The sequence below is a fragment of the Rhinolophus ferrumequinum genome, chromosome 19 (genome assembly GCF_004115265.2).
Source record: "Rhinolophus ferrumequinum isolate MPI-CBG mRhiFer1 chromosome 19, mRhiFer1_v1.p, whole genome shotgun sequence".
Taxonomy (NCBI): Eukaryota; Metazoa; Chordata; class Mammalia; order Chiroptera; family Rhinolophidae; genus Rhinolophus; species Rhinolophus ferrumequinum.
Window position 1 is genome coordinate 19,184,241 of NC_046302.1, and position 20,061 is coordinate 19,204,301.

General features: G+C 40.1%; 1 protein-coding gene across 1 annotated transcript in view; it reads left to right on the top strand.

The window, feature by feature from the left end:
- Positions 1-20,061, top strand: part of LAMA3 (laminin subunit alpha 3) — a 256,618-nt gene that overhangs the window by 69,912 nt on the left and 166,645 nt on the right. The window contains 3 exon segments of the mRNA XM_033087622.1: positions 7,966-8,056; positions 9,994-10,125; positions 11,290-11,352. Coding sequence (XP_032943513.1) covers positions 7,966-8,056; positions 9,994-10,125; positions 11,290-11,352 — 286 coding nt within the window.

Below are 20,061 nucleotides of genomic sequence, written 5' to 3' on the forward strand. Positions count from 1 at the left end.
ATTGAAAGAAGGTAGGAAAGAAGGAAGAGAGGGATGAAACACACACACACACACACACACACACACACACACACACACACCAAAATGAAGGCATGAACAGAAAATAAATATGAAAATGGTAGACTTATTTTTCAACCGTATCAATAAATAGATTAAGTGATAATGGACTAAACACTCCAATTCAAAGACAGACGTTATCAGAATCAATAAGAAAGCAAGACTCAACTATATTCTGCTTATAAGAGGTGCACTTTACACATGTAGACATAGATATGTTGAAAATAAATTAATAGAAAATATTTTAAATATATAATAAACATTAAAAGGATAGATTGGTGATATTAATATCAGATAAAATAGATTTCAGTACAAAAAGCATTAACAGAGATTAATAGAGACATTTCATAACAATACAAAGGTCAATTCGTCAGGGAGACATTGCAATCATAATAACAGAGGTTTAAAATACATACAGTAAAATTTGACAAGATTAAAAGGGAAAACAGACAATTTCATAATAATAGTTTATTAGGATAGATTACTAGGAAAATTCCAATGTTTGATACAACATACTGCTAAATAATCCATATCAAAGAAGAAATCTTGAGGGAAATTAGAAATGACTTTAATAATGAAAACACAACACATCAAAATTTGTGGGATGCTGTTAAAGCAGTACTTTAAGGGAAATTCACAGCTTTAAATGCTTATATTAGAATACAATGTCTAAAATCAGTGACCCAAAGTTCCACCTTAAGAAGCTAGTAAAAATAGAACAAAATAAATCCAACAAAATAGAACAAAATAGAACAAAACAAAATAAAAAGTAAGTAGAAGGAAGAAAATAATACAGATAAGAGCAGAATTCAACATAAGAGAAAACAGGCAAACAAAAAAGAAAATTAACAAAACCCAAAGCTTGTTTTTTGAAAAGGTCATTAAAATTAGGAACTCCCAGTTGCACTGATCAGGGAAAAAGAAAAGGCAGTTATAAAGTACCAGTATCATATACAAAATTACTTTATCATTAGAGTGACTACAGACATTAAAAGGAAAATAAAAGAACACTATGAACAACTTTATGGCAACAAAATTGAAAACCTAGATTAAACGGACAAATTTCTTACTAAAGAAATGGAAACTGACACCGGATACAGCAGGACATATGAATATCCATATATCTATAAAAAAAAACGGAAATCATTATCAAAAATTTCTGACAAAGAAAGTGCCAGCCCCAGATCATTTTATTGCCAAATTCTCTTAAATATTTAAGGAAGAAACAACAGCAATCTTACACAAATTCTTTCAGAAAACAGAGAAGAGAATACTTCCCAACTTTGATGAGGCTAGTGTAACTTTAATAACAAAACCTGACAGACCTTACATAAAATAATATAGCTGACCTGTATCTTTCATGAACATCATAGATTCAAAAATATTTAACAAAATATGAGAACATAGAATTCAACAATATATTATAAGGATAATACATTATGACAAGTAAGGTTTATCTCAAGAATGCAAGGTTGATTGAACATTCAAAAGTCAATCTATATAATTAATCATATTAACAGAATAATAGAGAAGAATCAGGTGAAATGCCATTAGACAAAACCGATATCTATTTTATGATAAAAGCTCTTGGCAAATTAGGAATAGGAGTGAAATTCTGCAATCTGATAAAGCATTTATAAAAAACCTACAACTAACATCATGTTAGTGGTGAAATATTGAACTATTTCCTTCTAAAGATTCGGAACAAGGCGAGGATGCTTGCTTTTCACCACTTCTTTTAAACAGTGCCCTGGAGGTCCTAACCATTGCACTAAGGCAAGAAAAGGAAATAAAAGGCATTAAGATTGGAAAGGAAAAAGTAGAACTGCCTATATTTGCAGATGACATGATTATTTATGTAGAAAATCTTAAGGAATATACAAAACAACTATTAGAACTAATAAATTAATAAAGATACAAGGAAATTGTATTTAAAAATTAATTGTATTTTTGTATACTAGTAGCAAAAACTAGGAAAATGAAACAAATATTCAATTTAAAATAGTGTCAAAAAACAAAATTCTTAAGAATAAATTCAACAAAAGACATGCAAGACTTCTATGCTAAAGTTAAAAAACATTGGTAAGGGAAATTTAGAGGTACCTAAATAAATGGATAGATATAACATATTTATGTATTATAAGACTCAATATTATTATGATATCAATTCTCCCCAAGTTGATCTAAAGATTTAATGCAGATTTTTTGGTAGAAATTGACAACTGTTTCTAAAGTTTATATGGTTATTTAAAGGACTGAGCATACCTAAAGCCATCTTGAAAAAGGAGAATAAAGTCAGATAACTTGTATTATCTTACTTTAGGACTAACTATAAAGCTACATCAATCAAAACAGTGTGATATCGACATAAGGATAGACAATTAGGTCAATGTAACAGAATAGGGAACACAGAAACAGACCCACACTTATATACACATTTGGTTTTTGATAAAAATACCAAAGCAATCCAATGGGAAGTGTCGGGGAGGGGAGAAAGTCTTTTCAACAAATGGTTCTGGGATAACTGGGTATTTATATGGAAAAAATAAGTCTTGACCCTTACCTCAAATCATACAATCATACACAAAAACTAAATTGATTAAGATTGGACTGAAATAAAGCTAAAACTATAAAGCTTTAGAGAAAAATATGGGAGAAGACCTTTGTAATTCAAAGGATAAGCAAAGTTTTCTTGGGTCACAGAAAGCAATAACCATGAAAAATTGACAAATTAGAACATCAAAATTAAAAACTTATGTTCATAAAAGACACTATTAAGAAAATAAATAGGAAGCAACACATGGAGGAAATATTCACAAAACATAAATCCGACAAATTGTTGGTATACAGGATGTATAAAAACCACCTACAGCTCAATAACAAAAAGACAAATAACCCAATAAATATGCAAAAGATTTGAACAACCACCTCACAAAATTAGACATATGAATGGACAATAAACCTACAACAAAGCATTTAAAATCATTAGTCATCAGAGGAATGCAAATTAAAATTACAATGACTTACCAACAATTTTGGTGAGGATGTGGAGCATCCATACTATCATGCATTATTGGTGTTAATGGAAAATGATACAACTGCTTTGGGAAAATGTCTTGGCAGTTTTATAAATAAAACTAAACGTGCACCAGCTCCATGACTCACAAATTCCACTCATCAGCATTTGTCCATGAGAAACAGGAATGTACGTTTACAAAAAGCTTATGGCAGCTTTATGCACAATAGCACCAAACTGGAAATAGCCTAGGTGCCCATCAATAGTAGAATTGGTGAACAAACTCTGGCATATTTATACAATGGAATACCATGAGCAATAGAGAGGATCAAACTACCAGTGCATGCAACAACATGCAAGGATCTTAACAACATCATGCTAAGTGAAAGAATACTTCCAACAAAGAACCCATAGTATTAGGGCCATTTGAGTGAAATTCTGGAACAGGAAAAACTAATCAATAATGGGAAAAAAAATCAGAACTGTGGTTGACTCTGGGAGTCGGTGATGGGGATTGACTCGGAAAGATCATGGGGAACGTCCTGGGGTGATGGTATTGTTCTATATCTAGGTAGAGATTTGGGGTTAACAGATGTATATGCATTTACTATAACTCATTGAATATACAATTACGAGTTTTGCATTTGTATATAAATTTTATACCAAAGAACTATAAACAAACATTGAACTCCAGTTAATTATATGCATGCTAAACTGACTGATATCTGTAATTTATTTTGAAACGCAGAAAAAATAAGATGGACAGGTGGATGGATAGGGAATGAGTAGATGGTTAATTATGTGATAAAACAAATACAGTAAAATGTTAATGGTAAACTCTACATAGGTGTGCCTAGGTGTTCACTGTAAAACTTGCAATTTTTCATAATCAAATATTGGGGGGGAGAGCAAGGAACACATTTTTGGGTTGATTCTTTCATTTCTTTCCCTTTGATGAAATGTGGATGTTTTTATTTAAGATTGAAGATTACCCAACTTGTTTAAGATGATGCTTAAAGATACTTTACCCCCAATAACTAAAACAGAGTCTTTAGCTTCTTTTGTGGAGGCATGACTTGTGATCTAAGTCTTGAGCTTGCTCCCTATTGATTTGTGTCCTTGATGTATTGGTCTCACTATTTCCAAAGTGTCTGTCTCGCACACATACATATATGAATATAGCACATAAAGCTGAGAGATGGGATCAAGAAACAGAGGGAGCATATATGGCTGCATTCCTCTTGGATTGCATCCCACAATATATCAGAAAAAAGATATTTAAAAAGCAAAACACCGTCTCCTTCCAGGATCCATAAAAGCATAAAAAATAAGAAAGTGTCATCAACAGACCAGGAATTTCAAGAGATTCCAAAAAGATTGAAAGTGGAAACATACATTCAGGAGAACACAGCTGTGACTCCTGGAATAATTTGGAGGTACTCCAAGAAAAAACAGAAATTAACTGTGGAGCTGCATTCAAACCTATAAAACTTTATTGGAGTTTATAAAATAAGACCTATATGAAGAGGCATAATGTGTTTCCAGATTCAATATTATAAATATAACATTTCTCCAAAACCAATCTCTAAATTCATTGCAGTTGCAATCTGAATTCCATGAGGATCTTTTATGAAGATTGACAGGCTGAATCTAACATTCTGATCGATAAAAGAACATATCAGAATGGACAGGTTAGAAAAGAATGAATAATTATGGGAGAAATTTGTCTTCCAAGATACCAAAACATCCCATGAATCTATTTGAGTATGGATTCAATGCAGGGATAAATAGTTCAACAGAACTTAATAGAGAATCTAAAAACAAATTCATGTAGATGTTAAAATTTGGTTTATGGTAAAATTCGCATTTCTAATGAAAGAGAAAGAGGAGTATTACATAAATGATGCTGATACAATTGGCTCTTTATTTGGGGAAACATCTTTATTTGGGGAAACACCCTATCTTATGCCATATACAGAGGGACATGGGGAATCTTGAGGAGGCGAGGGGGTCAGTTCGCCTACAGAAGGGTCAGTTGGCTTGGTGAGCTACAAGGTGATGCTTCATGATGAAGTTTGAATTTGCTGGTAGAACACATATACCCTATAGCAAGGTCCTCCTATCAGAAACCCAGCTGTCTTAGTCCATTCATTGAACAAGTGGCTTAAACAATAAATAGTTCTTTCTCATAGTTCTGGAGGCTGTGAAGTCCAAGATCAAGGAGCTCGGTGTCTGGTGAGGGCCCACTTTCTGATTTGCAGGTGGCTGCTTTCTCGTTGTATCGTCTTCACATCATGGACGAAGAGATCATCTGTTTTTTAATGAGGGCGCTAGTCCCAGCATGAGGGCTCCACCCTCATGATCTGATCACCTCCCAAAGGCTCCATGTTCAAATACCATCACATTGGGGATTAGGCTTCGACATATCAATTTTTTGGAGGGGGAGCACAAACATTCAATTGATAGCACCAGCTAACCTGGCTGGTTGGTTCCCACCTTTTCTGTATAGTGTTGGCAATGGGAGAATGTTGAAATATCTGCCATCAGCTCTGGGCTGGTGACAGAAACTGGGAACATCACCCAGTCAGGCTAGGCCTGGAGACTTTCAGATGGTCAAGCAGCCAGCATGTGGGAGAGCCAGATCATTATCATGCAGGGCAAGCAGGTATCAGAGATGGCTATGTGCTCATGTGGTACTGGTTGTATTTTTCGTTCTTGAGTTTGCCATTTTAAGTATTGATTTGGGGTATGTGACATTTTTAATAGGGTTGACCAGTTCCCTGGGAGGTGGCATGTGAGTAAAGACCTGAAAGAAGTGAGTGAAAGAGCCAGGCATCTGTCTGGGGGGGACCATTCAACAGAGGGGGTCGCAGGGCAAAGGGCCTCGAGAGGGAGCAAGGGGCCCTGTGTGGCTGGAGGGGAGTGAGCAGGGGTAGACACGTCAGAGAAGTGACAGAGGCCAGATCATGTTGGCCTTAGGAAAGGAAATCAGATAGGAGGCTTTTCAGGAGAGTGTGGCTGACAAGTGGACTAGCCAATAGTCTCCATGTGCTTTGAGGTTCACAGAAATGAAAACCAGCAACCATATGGTAGGCGTGGTCAAAGAATTGAGAGACAGAGAGAGAGATGGGGTTTACCTGAAGATTGAAAAGCACCTTGGGAAAGTTCTGCTTGGAGGATCAGGACCTAAGAAGTATCAGAGCAGGGCCAGGTTTCTAGGTGAGCATTCCATAGAAGGATTCTCTAGGTGGTGCCAAAGGAGAGGGTAAGTGTGGGGTGGGCTTACCTTCTGCATAGATTCCTTCAGGGCCTGTATCTTTAGCTTGGGCAGCTGAGGTTTTCTCATCTTGTTAAGTGTCATGCAAATACAAATTCAAGTACCCACCTCTCCCAGCAAGATTGCTTCCTCAGTGCTTCCAATACAGAAATTAGGGAGCCACCATTGTCTTTGGGTCTCAATGTGGCCTTGGTCCAACCATGACCTTGGTGTCCATGGATAAAGGGGTGTGTCATTGTCTTCAGGATGTGATGTGGGTCCTAGACAAGTACCTGAGATCTGAAGGCAAACTACAGGCATTATTCCATCTGCAGGGTGATTTGTTCCTCTCTTTTTGTCATTTGTTGCTGTTCCTTGTGTCTTAAAAATGTAACTTCTCTGTGACAGGTGCTTCATTGACCAAACTGTAGAATAAGGGAAAGCCTGGGCTGCCCATTTCAGAGAGCTTTTCCTTATTTCCTACTCCAACAGGAAAAAATTGGGGAGCCAAGGTTAACCTGATGCCCTCTGTCTATTATAAGTCATAGTGGCAAGCAACAGAGCTGAGAGGTTAATTGCATTTGATGGAAAGGAGGGTAGACTACGGCTGTTTCTTATTTGCCCAAAATGTTTATGCATGTAAATGTTAAGTCAGAGAAATGGCCAGTGTGGTTTTGGACCTCAGTGTTAAAGTGAATTCAGATTTTCACCCACGGGACAAGGAGTGGTAATAAACACAAGTCTGTAATTAATAAAATCATCTAAAACGGGGGAAAGGATACAGAAAGGGTCTTTGTTTTCCCCTCCTCTCCTCTGTTTCTGTGCAGACTCTTTTTTAGTCAAAGTTTGTTATATGTGTTCTTTTTAACTTCCAGTTGCCTTTCCTTTCATTAGTGAAAGACAATGTCATTTTAATTGTTTCCAAATTAGAGAGCAAAAGAGGCAGAACTGATCTAGATCCATGGTAGATGGTTCTTGGAAACTGATGATGCATGTTGGGTAATTTGATTTTGTGGTAATTATAGGAATTAACCATGAAATATAAAAAGCTGCCTAGTATTATACTTTAAAATGAGCTCTGTGTATGAGACTCATATCTACATTTTCCAGTCATGCAACAGAAATGTTTGGAGAATGGTTTCATGACTAAAGCACAGATAAAATTAGAATGGTGAGAGAAGAAGATATGTGATTTCTTCCAAAAGCAGAGGAGATTAAAAAAACGCACGTGAACCTTTATTCCTTTGGTCAAACCTAAGGGCGATTTATTATCCATTCATCACTTCTTCTGAATAAAGCTATGAAAAGTAGTCCTCTTGAGGTTTTTTTCTCACTCAAATGTCAGGTGCTTCATTAAGCAAATTCTGTGGTAGGGGAGAAAACTTGGGTTGTCCTGTTCATGGAACTTGCTCTCATTCCCTCTATTAATGAGAAAAAAATTACCAGAGCCAAGATTATGCCAGTGTCTTGTGGTAAATCTTGGAGACTCAAGGTCAAGATCAGTGGTTATTTTATTTTATTTTTTTTAGTGAATTTGAAGTTACAATTGCATATGACAATTATTTTGCTGGATGAATAGCACAAAATAAGGACTTTCCCTGTACTATTCCCTCTAAATTATTTTATTTCTTTCTAGCATAACACAGCTGGTGTAAACTGTGAAAAGTGTACTAAGGGTTATTACCGCCCTTACGGTGTTCCAGTTGATGCTCCCCATGGCTGCATCCGTAAGTTTCCTTTCAACCTGGTGTGTCTTAGACTGTGTATGATGCTTCAGGGAGGTCATCAGGCTAAATTTTGGTCCGTTATTAGTTCCCTTCCTGCCCTCTTTCTTCATATTATTGGTTCACTCCTTATTACGGGATTTCAGGCAGTTGTATAATCTCTCTGAGCCTCAGATTTCTTATACATAAATAGAAGTGATAGTATATTCCCTAAAATTAAATGAAATGCCCTCAAAAGTCCCTAGGAAAATACTAAGTATTGGACCTGTCACATACTAGGCCTATAATAAATGTTAGTTCCTCCATTTTTTGTTGTTTTCACATGTTTCTATGATCTCTAACAATTTCAAATTTTTGTCAGAAGTAGTATCAAGACAACATACTAAAGATTTTACAAGGTTTTAATAATAGTCATAATATTTAAAATAGCTATGATTTATTGAGCATTTGCGATATGCAAGGATTGCCTAAATACTTTCACAAATGTCATTTAATTATCACAATATATTTAGGATATTGTATCATTATTCTCATTTTTAGACATGGAGAAACCAAAGAGTCTGAGCAGTTAAATATGTTAGCCCTGGTGACACAGCCACTAACTGGTAGACCCAGGATATAGTTTGTATCTGTCCGGAGCCTCTATGCCATACCACATCCATTATATAGCAAAACACGTCTGGTTCTTCCCCTGTGGAATTACCAATCAGAGGTCAGATTATGGACTTTGCCCTATCTGTGTAATCTATTTGGATCTTTTCTGTTCTCTGGCTGCCACCATTGGAAAACAACTCCAGTCCTGAAGTTGGTCTCTGTGCTCACCATCCCTCAAATTCATTCTTCAATATCATTAACATGTGAAGGCATCAAATTCCAAAGAATGTGTGAACTCTGATCTATCTCTCTCTAGGACATTTTTAGTTGTTAAGTGTGTTCCTGTTTTCCCTCTCACTTCCGTATCATCTCACGAAGTAATACATCCATCATGTGTCTTGTGCCCACAAAAAATCGGCATTGAGCAAGGAAAACAGACATCATGAATGCAGTCATACCTTGTTAGAAACCTCAATTTTCCATCACTTTTCAAGTTTCTTTCTTTGTCAAGGAAGTGGTCTCTTAGAGATATTAGAGGCTTAGTATAAAGAAGCCACAGGACACATAAATCTGAGACAAATTAAGCAAAAGACACCAGGAGAAGTCAGGCTGGGGGGAGGAGGGCTTCTTAATGCTAACAGTTTCTCCAGTCTCTCAGTTCCTCATGGCCTGTATACTTAGCTGAGCTATGACAGTATTTTTGCTGTCCAAGGTGAGGACTTACCTGGTCAGGGAAGCTCCCAAGTGGGGGTGGTACCAAACTTCTTATACTACAAGTATGTCTCTCTGAAATGCAAACCTAATACTTCTGTTGGTTGCAAGAACTGCCTTCAGTAAACTGTATCACTTGAATCTAGCATTTGGGTTGTGGGCGCCATCTTGCTAGGCTGCCCACAGATTATACATCTATGTCTAGACATCCCACACTGTGTCCACATTACAACTGTGTAACGATGACCACTCTATGGGCATTCACAGCTGGCTCATGGCCAAGAGAGTCTGTGCCCAACAGACCTGCCAAGAGCTACAGCAAACACCCACCCAGCCCCTCTGATTGTAGTTGGTGCAGGTTTTGCCTCTTCTGCGGTGAGATGATCCGTGCGCAGTGTAATAAACTCCATTCTCGAGAACATCTCAGTGTGGATGCTCATAAAACTCATCTCGGATAGCCCATAGGGTTTAGTCCATGGGAGTCATCAATCACATGTAAAGTGGAAAGCGGGATGTGCCCTTGCAAGAATGACTGTAGACCAATGATAAAGTATTAAACATTGCCCAAGAAGGACATACTTGTCTTATTAACTGCAGTGAAGGACTGATCCTTTGAAAACTGGAATTTCTCTTAGCTTGCGGCTGTAACCCTGAGCATGCAGATGACTGTGAGCAGGGCTCAGGCCGCTGTACCTGCAAGCCGAATTTCCACGGAGACAACTGTGAGGAGTGTGCAGCTGGATACTACAATTTCCCATTTTGCTTGAGTAAGTCCCACTGTGGAGGGAAGGGCCTCCCTTCTTGGCACATAACTGGGCTTTGTGAACTAACACCTGAGAACATGGCAGGCAGGGGTCAGATGGGTGGCGGGGAGGCAGAAATGGGGTCAGGTAGGTTGTATTTATGTGAAAGTGTTTCCAGAAGTTTGGGACATAAAACTTACGGAAGTATGTTTTCTAGTCCTATTTGTCTCCAGAATGTTAGGTTATACTATGGGCATTGCCATCTCAGTAGGTCAGAAGGGTCAAATATTGACAACTTCGACTTAATAGTAATCCATGCGTGTGATTTTTCTTCATTAACCCATGTCATAGAAATGTCATGGGCTTCTAGATGTCGTGGGTGACCAGGAGGATGTATCTCCTTTTCCCCACTGTCCAATGGGCCAAATTATCATGGGCCCCCACTTCACCCCACTGCAATGATCTGAGTGAAAGTCTCAGCATCTTGGAGAGAAAAGGCATGTATCTGTTAGAAACATCACAGAACATGAAGCGGATGAGTGTGAAATTGCCTATGCAAACTGTGACAAGAACCGTGGTTTGGTTCTGCAACCGTGTAAAAGCTGCACTTTGGTGTAAGGACAAAAAAATTGTCTCATGATGAAGCTCCTCAGTGCTGCTCTATTTCTTGCCCATTCCCACCTCACACTCTGCAACCATAGGAAAAGCAGATGGAGTCGTGCAGAAATGGGGACAGGACATGTGTAAATGAGGTGACTATATGTCCTGACTCACAGCTGTTGTCCCAGGGTAATTATTCAACTAGCACCCATTCTCGTTGAAAAAAAAAATTGTTTTAAAGCTAGTCTCAAATTTTTACATTAAAATAAAAAACAATAAAGATGCTAAAAAAAAAAAAAAAAACCAAAAACAAACCCAAGTTTATTCCTGCTTAGCCTGAAACTTAGATATTGTGAGCACAAAATTTTCATTTCTGTTCATTAATATACAAATCAGAAAGTCTGACCAGCCTGGTTTCAATTACTAGATGCATTTTAAATATAAGAATATTGACTTTCTTTAAATTAGTCTCCACATACCACTTTTCACTGAGTTAGAGAAGGCTTCTTCCTAGTCAGTGCAATTTAGTATTTTACTCTACTGTCTCCTTAATCCTTCTCTGTGTCTTTTAATAAACTATTTGTCTAGGAATTCCCGTTTTTCCCATTTCTACTCCAAGTCCGGAAGATCCAATAGCTGGAGATATACAAGGTAAGTAACCTCATTTTTGTTTGACTTCAATAAAATGTTATGCTCCATAGTCTTTTCCTTCTTCCTATGCATACGGCTATGCCCAGGTTCAGGGAAAATGGCAGGTGCCTTGAGGTGTCTCCCATTTAAGCTCCTCACCTCCCATTATTCTCTACTCCAGTCTGTGTTTTGCAGTGGCACTGATTAAGAAAACGAAGCAGAGCTTGGATTGTAAATCACTAGCTTGCTCGAAACCTTCAGTGGCTGTCAGTTGCCTATAGTTTTATTTGAGTTCTCCATAAAGAGACCACGAGAGTTAGAGACGTGGGAACAGGCTGGTCCCACACGCATGTCTGACTATTTAAATTTAGTAGTGATACCTAGGCTGCAGGGGTTCCTCCCGAAGGGATGAGGCTCCCCAGCACAGTGTCCCCATAACTACTGGCTGTGAAAACCAGTGGAGATTGTGGCTGGGTGAGCTGAAGGGCAGCGGGAGTCCTACGTGTTCCTCTTAAAGGGCCCATGCATGGTCTTACTAATAGACTCACTTGCTCTGAGCTCCAGGCCTGGGGCAGCAGCTTGAAAGGCACTAGGGACATACAAGGAGGAGCTGAGTTGTCTGGCTCCAGGACAAGGGCTGGAGGGACAGCTTTCTCCCAGACAGAAGTGCAGGCAGAAGCCATTGCTCCTTTGTAGTGCCCTGCCCCCTCCCAACCTTGGTGATTACTTGTGGCCCGCCCCATCCAACTTCAGGACATACCCAGGCTGTTTCCAGTGGCTTTTCCACACAAACGGCCTGTCTTGGCACATGCTGCAGACTATCATAAAATCTGTCAAAAGTTCTCAAAACCCAAACAAGCAGCATCTGGCGTCAACATGTCCAGTACCTTTTCCTGAGCACGCCCAAGCCCATTACTAGCAGCAGCCAGTCTCAGTTCACAGCTTGGCCTTTCCAGACACCTCCAAGCCCAATGTGAGTGGCACACGTATGGATTGCTTTGTGGCTCATGCCAAGTGGCCTGGGCAGGGAACAGGCTGGGGCACAGGCTGAAGCTGAACTTGGCCTGCAGTAGGGGCCCTGGCTGGCATGCCTGATAGCCACCTTTAGACTGAGACAAAGCAGTACCTGGTCACCTTCAAGGATGAAACACCAAAAGGGCAGACTAGGCAAGCACCAGAGCCCTGCTGAAGCGAATCTTGTACCATAGGGTCAGCCCCTGCACAACACTTCCTCCACTGTAGTCACAGCCTGTTTTCACAGTCATTCAGCTCGAGGGTCAGTCCCTCCCACTGACATGTAAGCAGCAACCAAAGCTCAACTACAACAGGAGGGCACACACAATCCACACCAGGGGCATACCTGGAGCACCCAGCTCAGGTGACGAGGAAGACTGTGCCACAGGGCCCCACATATACCTACTACATAAGGCCACTCTACCAAGACCAGGAGACATAGAAGCCCTACCTAATATATAGAAACAAACAGAGAGAGGCAGCCAAAATTGGGAGACAGAAATATGTCCCAAATGAAAGAACAGAACAAAGCTCCTGAAAAAGAACTAAACAAAATAGAGACAAGCAATCTATCAGATGTAGAGTTCAAAACACTGAGTATATTTATGGAACAGCCTCTCCTCCAAGAAAAAATAAACTATTGATTTTAAGAATGCTCAGGGATAACTTCAACAACAAGATAGGAAACATAAAAATGGAGATAGTAAGCAAAAAAGAACCAGTCAGAAATGAAGAATACAATAACTGAAACAAAGTATACATTAGAGAGAATCAACAGTAGGTTAAATGAAGCAGAGGATCAAATCAGCAATATAGAAGTTAAGGTAGTAGAAAACACCCAATCCGAGCAGCAAAAAGAGAAAAGAATACAAAAAAGTGAGGATAGTTTAAGGGGACTCTGGGACAACATCAAGCATACCAATATGCACATCATATGGGTACCAGGAGGAGAAGAGAGAGAACAAGGAATTGAAAATCTATTTGAAGAAATAATGATGGAAAACTTCCCTAACCTGGTGAAGGAAATAAATATACAAGCCCAGGAGGTGCAGAGAGTCCCAAACAAGATGAACCCAAGGCACATCATAATTAAAATGCCACAGGTTAAAGACAAAGAAAGAATCTTAAAAGCAAGAGAAAAGTAGTTAGTTACCTACAAGGGAGCTCCCGTAAGACTGTCTGAAACTTTCTCAAAAGAAACTTTGCAGGCCTGAAGGAATCGGCACAAAATATTCAAAGTGATGAAAAGCAAGGACCTACAACCAATATTACTGTACCCAGCAAATCTATAATTTGGAATTGAAGGACAGATAAAGAACTTGCTAGACAAGCTAAAGGAGCTCATCACCACCAAACCAGTATTACAAGGAATGTTAGAGGGACTTCTTTAAGACACACACACACACACACACACACACACATATATATGGCAATAACTACATATCTATCAACAATTATTTTAAGTGTAAATGGATTAAATGCTTCAATCAAAAGATAGGGGGGCTGAATGGATAAGAAAACACGATCTTTACATATGCTGCCTATAAGAGACTCGCTTCAGATTGAAAGACACAGACAGACAGTAAAGGGGTGGAAAAAGATATTTCATGAAAATGGAAACAATCAGAAAAGCTAGTGTAGCTATACTTACACCAGACAAAATAGACTTTAAACAAAGACTATAACAAAAGACAAAGGAGGACCCAGTAATTCCACTTCTGGGTATTTATCCAAAAAAACTCAATATACTACTTCAAGGGGACATATGCATCCATATTTTCATTGCAGCGTTGTTTACAATGGACAAGATATGGAGGCAGCCTAGGTTTGCCTCAATGGATCAATGGATAAAGTGGAGGTGACACATATCCAAGTATACAATGAAATATTGTCAGGCATGGATGGGAGAGTGTTCTTGCCATCTGCAGTGGCATGGATGGACCTGGAGGATATTGTGCTGAGTGGAGAATGTCAGGCAGAGAAAGACAGTTGAAATGTGATTTTGCTTATATGTGGAATCTAAAGAACAAAACAAACAAAACAGGAGCAAACTCATAGACACAGAGTACGTGTTAACAGTTGCCAGATGGGAGGGGGTTTGGGGGGGTGAAAAAGGGGTAGGGATTAAGAAGTACAAATTGATTGTTACAAAGTAGTCATGGGGATGTAGAGTATAGCATAAGGAATATACTCAATAATATTGTAATAATGATGGATGATGTCAGATGGGTACTAGATTTATTGGGGTGATAGATGGGAGGAGGGTTTGGGGGCAGGATGAAAAAGGTGAAGAGATTAAGAAGTATAAATTGGTAATTACAAAATGGTCTTGGGGATGTAAAGTATAGGGAATATAGTCAATAATATGGTAATAACTATGTATTGTACCATGTAGTTACTAGTCAGGGAGATCACTTCTTAAATTATATAAATGTCTAACCACTAGGCTGTACACCTGAAATTAACATAAATAATACTGAATGTCAACTGTAATTGAAAAATTAGAAAAGAGTGGGAAAGGTGACGGGTAATGAGAAGTTCAAATTTCCAGGTATAAAACAAATAAGTCATGGGGATGCAATGTACAGCATAGGGAATATAGTCAATAATATTGTGATAACGTGGTACAGTGTAGGATGGTTGCTGGACTTATCACGGTGATCATTTATTTAGGTATATAAATATTGAATAACTGTGTTGTATTCCTGAAACTAATATCATATTGTAAGTTAGCTATATTTTAGTAAAAATCTTTCAAAAAAGAGACCCTGAGAAAGGAAATGAGTGCGGCCGTTTATATGGGAGATGACCCCAGGACACATCAGTGAGGGAGTGAGTCAGGGAGTGAAGGGAGCCATTATGAATGTGCTTAGCAAGCAAGGTCCTAGTGCAGCTCTGCAAGCACCTGGGAGAAGCATCCAGACACAGGAGAGAGCAGTGCCAAGTCCTTGGGGCAAGAGCATGCTGGAGGTGTTCCCCGAACAAAAGGGAGACTAGGTGTGTGAAAGCAGAGTAAGTGAAGGGGAGAAGGGTAAGGAAGGGAAGCTCCGGGGACCCGACGTAGGCCCTTGTCAGCCACTGCAAAGACTTAACATTCTTCTCTGAATGAGACAGGAACCCTGGAGAGTTTTGCACCAAGACGTGACATTGCATATGGATCTTTGTGGCTTTTGTGTTGAAAACCAATTGTAGAGGGAAAAGAGAAAGAGCAAGGAGATGGCACAGGGAAGCTATTGCCATAGTCCATGAGGAAGAGATGACGGTGGCTCAAACCCAGGAGGTCTCAGTGGAGGTGACAAGAAGTGGACAGATTGTGGATGTAATCTGAAGACGTTGTAATCTGATAGGACTTGCCGGGACATTGCTGGACTGGAAGTGGGATCTGAGAGAAAGGGTGACTACAAGGCTTTTGGATGGAGCAGACGAGGAAGATGTTGCCATCTATTGAGGCAGGAAGGGTTGTATGAAGGGGAGAGGCAGGCGGGTGCAGTGGTGGGAGTTTGTGGACACTCTCTTCTGATTGTTCCTTTTTTGGTTTTTTTTCTGTGGAATACGAATCAAGGTCAGAGGCAGACAGTGAGACTAGGGAGGAGCCCTGGGAGTTGAGGAGAGAGAAGGTATGAAAGAGTCATCCCAGAATGCGGGGGAGTGAATAGGCTTGAGGAATGTCATAGGATTTCGGGACAGCACCAACGGCTCACCTGAAGTCAGGTGTAACGTGATCCGGTTTACCTTCCTATGCTGTGTCCTACTTCTACCCTAACTGTACCCAGCTCCTCTGATCAAACCAAGGCACTGTGTGTTACTGTGTAGGGTATTGACTCCAGTTTTTGTCAGACACTTGGTCACTTGGGGACAACAGTTCTGCTTGACTTGGTTTCTAATACCCACAGGACCTACGGTGTCCTGCCCAGAGTGGGTCTAATCAAGTACTTACTTAAATGTTTGTTAATTGATGAGAATGGAACTCAGCTATTGAGCTTTGGTTGCAACACACACCTTTGGCCTTCTGCCACAACAATGTTTTAGATCTCCCACTTACTCTTTACAGTAATCCCTTTGTTATTCAATTCCCCTTTCTCCCCAACTAGACTGGTGGTGACTTCAGGAAAAGAAATTTAATTGAACTTGAAGGGAAGTTCAGATGTCTGTTACAAAATATGAGGGAAGGCTTGGAACATAGCCTCAAGGAAAATAAACTTAATTAGTACAGCTAGATTTACTTGGGAATTTGAATGCATTGATATCCACTTCAATTTGGCCTTTTATTAATGCATTTAAAAAACAACTTGGGGCCTAACTGCTGGCAGTGAACGTTAGAAGCACAAACATCTCAACTGCCAGAAGATATATATTATTGGATAATAGCGAGCATCCGTCAACCCCTGAGAATTTTAATTCTTTAAGGCCCATTGATAAGTTCATGTCTTCTAATACAGTGGTTTTTAAACAAGACTGTGTTTTAGAATCCCTAGCTTTTTTTATAAGATATAAATTACTGTGTATCACCTCAGATCTTAATCTAGATTTTCCAGATGATTCTAATATATCTCTTGTTAAGAACCAATTCTCTAGCTAGTAAAAAATCCCGTTTAGCCGTTGGCAAACTTTCCTGTAAAGGGTCAGAAAGTAAATATTTTCAGTTTTGTAGGAAAAGTTGCAATGCTCAACTTTGCTGTTGTACTGGGAAAACAACTATAAACAATATGTAAATGAATAAACTTAGCTGGATTCCAATAAAACTTTACTAAAACGGGGATGTATTTGGTGCTCAGGCCATCGTTTACAGATCCTGGGGTTGTATCAGAACCTCTGGGTTTGAGATTCCACACCCAGGCAATGGTGTTTCACTAGGAAATTCCAATACGTGGCCAAAATTGAGAACCACTGCTCTAGAAAATCCGTATGCTCCATTCCAGACACTGAAGCTTTGAAGCAAAAGGACAAAGCAGTGTTGCAGATCAGGTTGTTTGCAGGTTTTTCATTGTATTTCATAAACAGGAATATTACTAGGATTCTCTGCCTCCAAGTGATGTTTTATATCCACTTAAGATTTATTTTTAGGAGGTCAATGCATAATAGACACATCTTCAAGGGCTCCTTTTGAAAATAAGAACATACAGACAGCATACACTTTAGAGAGACACTAGCCTAAAGGCACATGTACACTTTTATTCCTCTAAGTTCAAGGAAAGAGTAGGTACAAGTAAAATCGCCAGCTTGCAGAAAGACGCTAGGTGCTTACTTTATTTTTTTTTTATATATTTTTTTTTCAATTGTATTATAAACAACATTTTATGAAACACACTAATACATAATTCATCCTTACATTTCTCCCCTTAACTCCATTCTTAGAAAACCATGCCAGGATTGATAGTTTTATAGTTGACTACCACGGTCTTCCTCTCAAAGCTCCTTCTTGAACAGTCACTTGACAGTGAAATGACTGGGATTCCTCACCGCCCAACCTGCTGACACTGCCTTTCCTAAGAGGAAGGAGGACAGGGAATGTGCTGTGTTGCTTCTCCTCTGATGCTGCCTTTCGTAATCCCAGCACAGTCTCCTCCAGCGGCTGTGCGAGGATCCTATTACCTTTATCTTAACACAGACGGCCAGCTGGTTTGGTCAAATTGACGCTAGGTGCTTACTTTAGAAGATTGATACAACCTATGTAAAACAGCCCTCTTGACCTGAAGATACAGGTGCCCAGGAGGTTTTGTGACAAATGCTGTGAAAAGGTTTTGATTCCCCCAATCACTTTATTAGGAACTACATGCCATTGCCAAAATTTTGAGGTCAGTTTGGTTGGGACTAAGGATGAGAACTCTGAGGTTGGAGCGACAGCCACTGGGGCATGCTTTCCTGGCTGTGTCCCTGGGTGGGCATTTTATCTGCCCGGCAGGGTGGGGCAGTCCCTGTTGGCATGGAGACCTGCCAGGTAAGGCTTAGAGAGGGACACACGAATCCTGATAGCTCAGTTTGGAAGCGCTGTGTAGATGTCAATCAAATAGAATTCAAGGAATGGTGTTTACTGAAGAGAATTTTAGTCTTCAATATTTAGCATATTCTTCATTCTTCAAACTTCTATTAAGTGCCTACTCTGTACTAGGCAATGACAAGGCAACTGCACAGTCCCTGCTCCCTGGAAGCTCCCAATCCTGCAGGAAACACACAGGTAAACAGTTATGGTGGCGGGAGTTAATGCTATGATCAGCCAAGAATACAAAGCCATGAGATTGGATAGAAGGGGCATCCTTACAGCCCCTTACAGAAGAAGGGAGAGAGGGAAGGCAAGAAAGTAGGTGGGAAGGAAGGAAGGAAGGAAGGAAGGAAGGAAGGAAGGAAGGAAGGAAGGAAGGAAAGGAAGGAAGGAGAGGGCTCTGGAAGAGCTTCCCCAGAGCAGGAGGGGGCGGCATCTGAGCTGAGTCTTGGAGCATGAACGAGTTAGCCAGGCAGAGGGGCAGCTAAAAGAAGACATGGGGATAGGAGAGGGGATGGCAGGTAGGTCATTGGGACTGAATCGTGCGGAAGGGCGAAGGAGTGGAAGAAGTGAATCGTGGGGTAGGGAGAGGAAAGGAATAGGAAAAGACCAGAGTGGGCAGCCAGGCTGGGCTATGCAGGTTACGGGTCACCACTGCACCTCATCTGAGTGGGTGCGATGTCCTTTGAGGACATTGCAGATTTGTACATTTATGATGATGATTTTACAGCAAGTGACAGGAAAGCATCTTGAGGAAGGGACACCTTTTTCTGGTTTGTGGAAAGGTGCCGTGTGGGCTACTGGCAGCCTGGATGATTTTGAAGGGTCTGTTATGTCACACATGTCCAGGGCTTTGGATTGTGTCATGAAGGCATTGGGTCAGCTTTGAGGGATTTAAACTGGAAAGTGATATGAAAAGAAAGATCGCTCTTGATCCCAGGATGGAGAGTGAATTGGAAGGGGCAAGATGGGAAACAGACAGCCTTGTTGGGAGGCTGTTGAAATAATCCCGGTAAAGAGGATGAGATCCTGAAGGAAGGCTCTGGAACTCTGGAAGGAGAGGAGGATTCCAGGGACTTTCCTGAGATGTAATCACTGTGACTGGTGATGGACGGTAGGTGTGGGGGGTGAAGGGGAGGGGCCCCAGAGGGGTCTGCCTCTGGCACTGTGTGGGACTACTTGCTAGAAAAGGAAGAGGACATGTTGAAAAGTGAATTTCAGAAACAGTATTTTAAATGCATAGGTACTAGATGGTTTCTTTCTGTTTCCAAATGGTTGTAAATCAGGATTCCTTGGACCTTAACGTCAACGTAAAGTTCAAGTTTCTTACTTAATTCCAAAGCCTGGTTTAATGCTAAGACTGTATTTGACAGTAGAGCTTTCCCTTTCCCGGCGGTGTTCTCAGCCTACAGGGCCATCGCACCAAGACCTTGTATGGCAGCTGTGAGGAACATCAGGGCAGGGCTCATGCCAGCCTGGGGTCCGAGGCTTGTCTTGTGAGGAATGTGCCCTTGGACACGTCCAGCGCCCCTTTTGCCAAATTAGGCGACTGTTCGATTTAGGTATGAACAAGTTAGAGATTATGAAAGACTGTAAAGTTGTTCTGATTTACCCTGATCTTTTTTCTTAATTACTGTATTAGAAAAAAACATTATTCCACAACTGTGTTATTAACCTTTTATCTGAAAGGTGAAGGGTTTAGGGCAAAGGGGAAGGAGTGGGATTTGGCTAACTAT